The sequence below is a fragment of the Echeneis naucrates genome, chromosome 20, assembly GCF_900963305.1.
Source record: "Echeneis naucrates chromosome 20, fEcheNa1.1, whole genome shotgun sequence".
NCBI lineage: Eukaryota > Metazoa > Chordata > Actinopteri > Carangiformes > Echeneidae > Echeneis > Echeneis naucrates.
Window position 1 is genome coordinate 4876852 of NC_042530.1, and position 8562 is coordinate 4885413.

General features: G+C 44.1%; 1 protein-coding gene across 1 annotated transcript; it reads right to left on the reverse strand.

Moving 5' to 3' along the window:
- Window positions 1-551: 551 nt before the first annotated feature.
- Window positions 552-2927, reverse strand: myca (MYC proto-oncogene, bHLH transcription factor a). Its single transcript, XM_029529646.1, has 3 exons — window positions 2703-2927; window positions 1662-2332; window positions 552-1424 (listed from the first exon to the last, which is right to left on the reverse strand). Exons 2-3 carry the CDS (start codon window positions 2296-2298, stop codon window positions 805-807), a joined length of 1257 nt encoding a protein of 418 aa, XP_029385506.1. The 5' UTR covers window positions 2299-2332; window positions 2703-2927; the 3' UTR covers window positions 552-804.
- Window positions 2928-8562: the final 5635 nt, after the last annotated feature.

Sequence of the window (8562 nt, forward strand, 5' to 3'; positions counted from 1 at the left end):
TGTTGTGTAGTGTCTGCTCAGTGTTTGTGGTCCATTATGAAGCACAAACAGGTCTGATGTTGACGCCCCCCCCCCCCCCCAGATACTGATAACAGATACCGGACAGCCCTTTTGGTGAAAGCTGTTTACTGTAACGCCATTTATGGCCAGATTCCTTCATGGTGAAGCTCATATGCTTGTGATTTTTAGGATCACAGTCCCAAGATTAGTTTTTTTAATGACTATATGAGTCTTAATTAAACCTCTAAAGCTCTCCATAATTTACCTCACATCATCAGTGGGAGGAAGCTGCTTCCAGCTGAACATCCAGCAGAAGGATCATGTGTCCAGGTCAGGATTATATATGTGGTTATTCTCCACCGCCCCCGTGATGAACCCAAACTGTCTACTAAAAGAGGCAGCTGTGATGGACTGTGTATGTGAATGTAAGAACAAGGACACCAGTTCAAGAAGAAACTTTTTTATATTTCAAAGAGATTCTATGAACATAATGGAAAAAAAACAAAAAAAAAAAAAAAACAAAACAAACATTGGGTCTGAACAACCAGACAATTGTTTTCAAAAAATACATTTTCTTAGGAAATATTAATTATTTACAAAACATAAAAATTTATATTTTAGTTTGGGATCCAACAGGATAGCCCATTTTTTTTTATATTTTATTAATAAAAATAAACTTTTAAATATTTAATCCAACCATATCATCTGAGGCAGTTAAACATTGAAATCAAACAAGATTCCAAACAACTTAATTTTTGCATTTGCATGCAACAACAACTGTACACCCTAAGTCCTATTCAAACTTTAAGCACGAGAAGCCTGCAGCTGTGCCAGTCTCTGCTTTAAAAGTTCACTTTTCCTCCTCAGCTGCTCCTTGACTGTGAGGAGTCTCTGTTCATCTGACTGCATGCTGTAAATGCATTCCGTAGCTTTCTTCAAGATCACCACTTTGGCCGCCTTCTCATTGTTGGCCACTTCTGGGATTTCATCCCGCAGAGCAAAGAAGCTCAACTTCAGCTCGTTCCTCCTCTGGCGCTCCAGTACATTATGAGTCCTTCTCTTGTCATAGTCCTCCGTGTCAGACGTCCGAGGACTCAAACACTTTCGGTTGCTGCTGATCTGTTTTAGGACTCTGCTGTGGCCGCCACCTCCACCGCTGCTGCTGCTGCTGCTCTCCAGCTTCAGCCTCTTGACAGCCGGCTGCTCGTGCTGCCTCATGGATGGATGAGCGGCGTAATTATGCTGGTGGGTGGAGACGTGGCACCTCTTCAGCACGAGTGGGCTGGGATGTCTGGTCTCCAGCGGGGTGGGGTCACATCGTTTCACAGCATGCCTCTTCTCCACCGTGACCACATCGATCTCCTCTTCCTCCTGGTCCTCCTCCTCCTCCTCATCATCATCATCCTCTTCCCCGTCTTCATCCTCTGCAACACAACACAAGAAGCAAAACCGTCACACACACACACGCACAGCTCCATCATCGAGACACAATCTCTGCAGTCCACCTCCCATCAGTTTAATGTCTCACATGTGGCCAAGCCCTGAAGCTAATTCCACAGAAGTCTTCAGCAGGATAAGGCTGGAGTTAAAATGGACGCACGGCCTCTGCAGACTGAGCAGGAGGACCTTAACTGAAGGACACCAATGTGTCCCAAACTCACCTGAATCACTACAGCTGCTGCTGCTGCTGTTCGGCGGCGTGTCCAGTCTCAGGTCCTTACTGTGCGGCGTCCCTGCGCTCTGCTTGGGCGTCTCTGCCACCGGATACGGGAAAACCACGGATGGATCAATGCACTCCGAGGCGGACGTGTTCAGGTCTTGCAGGTAGCTGCTGTTGAGCCTCCAGGCGGCGGCGGGCTCCGCGCAGTCAGCCGGAACCGCCTCCTTCCTGGCGGCGTGCAGGGAGGCGAGCCGCTCGGAGACCACCTTCTCCAGCTTGGCGGCGGCGGAGAAGCCGCTCCACATGCAGTCCTGGATGATGATGGACCGGAGGAAGTTCTGGGAGTAGTCGGCGTCGCAGATGATGCTCTGGTTGACCGCGTCGTCGCCCAGAAACTCGGTCACCATCTCCAGCTGATCCGCCGTGGAGGGGAAGAGGCTGGACAGAGACGGCCGGCGGCTCGGGGAGAGGGGAGGGGTCGGCAGCAGTTCAAATTTCTTCCAGATGTCTTCGCTCGGTGCCGGAGGCTGGAGCTGCTGATGGTAGAAATCCTCCTCCTCGTTATCATAGAAATACGGCTGCAGCGAGTCGTAATCGTAGTCGTAGTTTTTACTCGCTAAACTGGAATTCAGCGGCATGTTGCGTCTGCAGTTTGTGTCCTTTATTGAGAAGCTGGTTTGGGGGATAAAAAAAATAAATAAATAAAAGAAAAAAAAACAACAACAAAGCAGTGATTAGTTGTTTGTAAAACAGTCGCCGGTTCAAAACACACAGCGCCTGCTTGGCACCGATCCTGCAGCATCACATGGTCCCTCCAAAACACCGACCCCCTGCATGCCTGCACCAGTGCGGCTGCAGCAGGTGCTTCACCGGGAAACTCAAAGGGAAAACCCCACCTTCAGCAAACTGCTACTCCTGCCGATAAACTACCCCCCACCCTGCGCCCCTCCTTATTGAAATACTATGAAAATCTGACATGCAAGATCCACCAGCCCCCCCCCAAAGACCACTCTTTTTTTTTTTTTTTTTTTTTTTTTTTTACCTGTTCAATTTCAAGCTGTCGAGCGGAGGCGACCGGGAAAAAGAAAAAAATGGACCCAAATTGCGCAAAAAAACCGAGCAGGAGAGTAATTCCAGTGGGACAGTAACATTAAATCCTGGAGCGGCCGGTGCATGGAGCGTGCACGGAGCGGAGCGGCTGCAGCCGGCGAGCCGACGAGGACGAAGCGCAGTCGGTCACCAACTGCGTGAGAATCACAGCTGAGAGCTCCGCCCGCCGCAATAAAAGCGCCGCAGCACTCCGCCCCCAGCCCCCCCTCCCCTCCCCCGCTCACGAGCGTATCCTTCCGCCTATTTTTCCCGCGAAACGCTCACCGATCTTTTAAGTCCAACCCACCCCTCCACCCTCCAACTCCAAATCAGTTTTTTTTTTATTTTAGGAATAAATAAAAACACTCCCCACCCTCCACAGAGTCCGGTCCGGGTTGTGTGTTTGAAAATAAATATTGTTTGCGTAAGGTCCCGAGTGAAAGGGCAAAGTGGGCGGGGCCATAGTAGAGCTGCCATTGACTGGAGACTTGTGAGAAACACGACGTGAGTAGTAGTGATAAATTAGGTTGTTGTGTTTCACTGCTTCGCCCCCTCCCCGGAAGATTAAGAAAAAAAAAACAACCCCACACGTTATTCTCGCGTGTACTTCATCAACAACGCGTTGGCTGTGAACTTTCACTTTATATTCATTTGACCGGATTTATTTTTAAAACACAGCCTTTGCGTTGTTACCCCCCCCACACACACACACACACCTCCAAATAGCAGAAACCGCAAAACAACAATAACAACCGAGTTGCCAGGTTTGCACAACTCATGCAGCGATTTCGCAACAACAACGACAACAAAAGAAACAGAAAAATAAGCTCACAGGTGCAGCAGCAGCGTCTTACCGCGGTCCGTCTGCACACACTGACAGCTCTGAAGGAGCCCGAACAGGTGATTTCAAACGAGCACACACACACACACACGCTGCACACTTTGCGGATTGCTGGCTGATGAAGTTTAGGAGCTGAGAAATAGTCCCGGTGGTCGGTCCGGGCCGTGTGACGGAGCTCGGGTGGGGAGCGGGACGGATTGGCACCAATTAAGTCCAGGAAGGAAGCAATTAAAGGGATCAGACGGTGAAGGCGGCTGAACGGAGGTGTCCCCTTCGGTCCTGGAGGGCAGGAAGAGGGGGGCATTGGACGGGCTTGGAGCGCCCTCTGCTGAGAGGTCCGGAGATGGAAACATGCCAGGTGGGTGCAGGGTCAGGAGATGAAGGGGAACCCCCCCCCCCCAAACACACACACACACACAAACCACCATGAAATAAGAGATAATTAACTGAGATTACATTGAAGCTGATGGAGGCTCTAAGTGGCCCAGTAACTCCACGGGGCTGTGCAGTGGGTTATTTATTGGGGTTACTGGGCCACTCCATTAAAAAAGAAAAAAAAAAAAAAAAAAGAGAGGGAGAGAGAGTCCTGGAGAAACATTTAATGACAAATGTAAAAGCCTGCAGCCTTCGAACAAAGTAGGTTGTGCTATTTATGATCGTGTAAAAAAAAAAAAGAAAAGAAATGAAAAACCAATATTCATCAGAGACTCGTGAGCCACTTTAAATCTGAAGTTTAAGAATCTGTTTATGTCCATCTCACTGCCTCTATTTTACAAGTTCTACTTTTACTACTTTCTCTTCCAAGTGTAGGTCCTAAAAACAAAACTCAGCTATGAACGGTTCACACCAGGAATGGTTGATGAACACATGAAAGAGGGAGTACTGCTTTAAGATGGATCTGAAAAAACGAATAAATGTATGTTTATGGCCAAAACTGTTTATCCCTTAAACACACCAGCCACTTAGGACTATAACATTTTGCTAAAATTGCCTTAAATCACTCAAAACTGTAAAGATTTGACTGCAATCCAGTTTGATAAGGACCTATTTTGATTTAAAGTCACATTTTCTTTAATCCAAACAGGATGAATGCCATGAAGTGACTGAATGTTATATCGCAGTGTTTCCTCATTTTGATTGTGGCTGTGGTTGCCAACTATTTACATCTATTTACATCTAATGTGTCACGTTAAAAGAAAATCAACACATAAAAGGTGTAACCTCAGTAGATACAGACAGTTTTCTAAAGCCGAAGGTGCTGCACAAGATTCCTCATTCAACTCATTTTAATGGACCTCTTTGAGTAGAGTGGGATTAAAGCTCCAGCTCATTGAGGGCTCTGCATGTGATTTTCTAACAGTAATGGGCACATCAGCGTCCACGTCTTGAGGCTGCAGAGCAAAGAAACAAATCAATAGCTAAGTTGGCAAAATGGAGGAGAGCAAAGAGGTGGGGAGGAGAAAGGGAGAGGAAGAGGAGCTATAAATGTCCCCTCGGTATCAATATAACTCCAGAGGAAGTGAAGAAAATCCCCAAAGTGAAATTACCCCTCTCTCCTTCTTCCATCCTTCCCCCCTTTTCTCCTTTCCTCGCTGTGAGCTGCCATGTTGAGGATAGTGATCGTAGCCGCAGGGTTCACGTGTTGTGGTCATTGTGTTTATCGTCTCTGGGTGTTTCTTGTGTTGCTGCTGTTTCAGGGCACCGGGAGCCGCAGAGGAAAACATTGAGCCCCTCATTTCCTCTGATTAGTGAAGACTCGAGGTGATTATGTTTTTTATTTTTTGCTTTTCTTCAGTCAAACTGGTTCCTCCCACCTCTGATTGAAAGTCTGTAGTGGACAGATATTTCTATTTTTTTTTTTTTTTACATAACAAATCATTTTCAATAAAAACTGAAAAATACATTTATTTTACAGGCATTTAAGTCAGTTGTCATTTAACTCAGACGGCACTGCAGTAAATAACTGTACTGGTAATTCAACTCTGGTTATCTGACGCATCATTGTGCGCTATTCACAGCTATTGAATGTCAATTCTCTGACTTGAGGGTAATTTATAATACCTTTTTGAAAAAGACCTGAAATGAGTTATTGTGAATAAAAATACTAATGAGGGAGCCGCATCAAAATAAAAGGAATGAAGAAGAGAGGATGGGCGGTGTATGAAAGTGAGAAGCAAAGGGGATTTTTTTTATGTGTTGTGGTATGAATAATGAAAACTGATACCAGAAAGAAAAGATTCATTGCTATGTACAAGACCAAGAATAGTGTCGGTATCATTCAGTAATCTTTTTCCTTTTCTTTTTTCCTTTTTACTGTTACTCATTTAGCATCGAAAACAGTCAAATTATATTGAAATCACATTAAAAGAGAAAGACCAGTTTATCACAGTCACACACAGGAAGGAACACAGAAATGTCCACAAAGCAAAACCAAACCAGTGTTTTAGTATCCCGACTTCCCCGTTCACCCAAACAAACACCTACAGCAGTGCACCTAAAACCTGACCATTTTAATTGTTATGCAATAAGAATTGTTGAGTCTTGAAGTCTTTGCGATAGTTTTGATTCCTCGATACACTGGCCTTTGTGTTGATAGACTGACATTCGTATTACGCACTTCTCCACCGAACACTCATTTACATGTATGACTCTTCTGTTAGTCATACTTTAAACACTTTGGTGTCCTTTCTTTTGATTTTCACACTGCCTTTCTAAACTTTCCTAATGCCTTGTCCAACATCGTAACATCCTGAGTCCTGTGGTTTCATATACACGGTTTACACGGTGTACAAACTCTTTATTTGCTGCTGATCGTAACCTACGAAACACATGAAGTGATTTTCACACACGATGCTTCCTGTAAATAAAGTAGATTACCCAAAAAGCATGATCGAAAAGAGCTGATGCAGTTAATTGTTGTCAACTTACTATCAACCAGACAAAACCAAACATTGTGGAGGAGTCTCTTTCGATTCTCAGTAAAATGGTGGTAGTCTTTCCGCAGCATTTTGTCAGTGTCCCAAGCATGAGACTAATCAGTAGATTACTTCAGAATGAAAACAATCATCAGTCCTACATAAAATATCTGCAGTGAAATGCTGTTTAAACGTTAGATATGTCACTTTTGAGTATCTCATTTTTTATCGGTCACTGTTCACTTTTTTTTTTTCTTAGATTTCTTTGATTTTTAAAACCAGGAGTTTTTACAGGGCAGCATTGGCACTTTTACTAAAGTAAAGCCTCTGAATATTTCACGTCAGATTATTTCCCACAGGACTTCATCGTCAGTCAGCGTTTGACAAGCATGCGTTAGATCCATTCATATTAAATGTAACACATCAGCAGACAGAGAAACATCGAGGGTGTGACTCTTCACATGTGACCGGGACAGCATTCAGCGTGATGTATTGGCACAAGCAGAAAATCAATAGCCATTCAGCTTAGTCTCTGGTTGGAGGTTACCAACTAAGCATTCAGCAATAAGAGGATGGCAGATCAGCCAGACTGCTCAAGAGCTAATTGTGTCATTAATTATTGATGGTGATACTGACACAAGCTGCAACAGCAGCATGTAGCCTAACCTGCAATGTGTTTATATTTATACTGTGACAGTTTACCATCTGATTTTGTCTGTGCATGTGGGGAGAGGTTTTCTGCCAGTGTCAAGCAAAATGAAAAAGGAAAACCACTGTTGAGTGGAGATGTGCACCAACCTAGGCAAACTTTATTACTGACTGATTTTATTATGTCCTGTAAACATTCACACTGTGGAAGTGTAATAATACACATAGAGGCATAAATCAACACAGTGTCCCTACACTGTGCATCATTCCCACATATTTCTATAATAATAATAATATTTTCCTGCTTTGCAATACATCATAAGTCCCTCACCCTAACTAAGACAATTGCACAATATACCCACACATATGCATTTCACTGAGAAAGAGCACATTCAGCCCTCTCAGCAGTGTGGGAATAAGAACATCATCCACTCTGTGGTTTCTCTGTTTCACTTTACAAATCTCATCAGGGATGCACCCCTGACATGTATGAGGTGGGCTCTTTTCTACTTTCCAATGTGAGGTTTGTTTTGCTGGGAAATAAACCACACCTGCAGCACACTTGTTAGCATCCAGCTTAAAGCACCACTGTGCCTGAGCGCAGCCGCACAGAGCCACTTTTAAAGCAGTAGACTGTTGGTATTGTTTGGGGACAGCTGCGCAGTTGTTTGTGTTAGCTGTGTTAGCTGGCATCCAGATTAACCCCGTTTTTGCTGACCTGCAGTAGTTTAACGTCTCATCTTGCTGCAGTAACGTGCAGGTATACCTTATGTCAGGGTGGTAGTGCTGTGTGAGTCTACAGGTGCAACAATCGCACTTAAAATTTTCATCCATAGAGGGCAGCATTAGTGAGGTGAAGGTTAAAATGACAGGGACCGTCTACAAGAAAGGTTTTTTAAGGATGAGCCACAATAGCCGTTGACTACATTAATCATCAGTGTTTCAGGATTACTGAAGGCCTCAATGAAACTGATACTAGCAGCAGTATAGAGGAAACTTGCATCAGTAAGACAGTTTAATTTATGGTGCTTTACAAAGTCTAAATGTGTTTTTTTTTTTTTTTTTCTTAGACCATGGCAGCTGTGTTCATCTCGAGTAATCTTATGCTTTCAGCTGTTCTTACTATTCTCCTCTGATGAATGTTTGCTTATAGTATGAGAGTTGTGGCCCTCTGCATAATTGATGTGTGACAGCTGCTTGAAATTTTGCATATGTTTTCTCATCTATAGATTTATAGGCCGTTCCATGGATGGATTGTCTAATCGGCACGCTGGGCACAGGCCTTGGGGCCACAAACACAGACACATTGTATTAAGTTAACCAAATAAATCATCAGGTCACATTCATTCATATATATATATATATATATATATATAAAAATCCTGTTTATTGAAATCATTTATAAGATT

Coding starts and splice junctions, on each gene's coding strand:
- myca (XM_029529646.1), bottom strand. CDS start 2,298: ATGCCGCTGAATTCCAGTTTAGCGAGTAAAAACTACGACTACGATTAC. Junction 1,425..1,661: donor CAGCAGCTGTAGTGATTCAG/GTGAGTTTGGGA, acceptor GTTGTGTTGCAG/AGGATGAAGACGGGGAAGAG.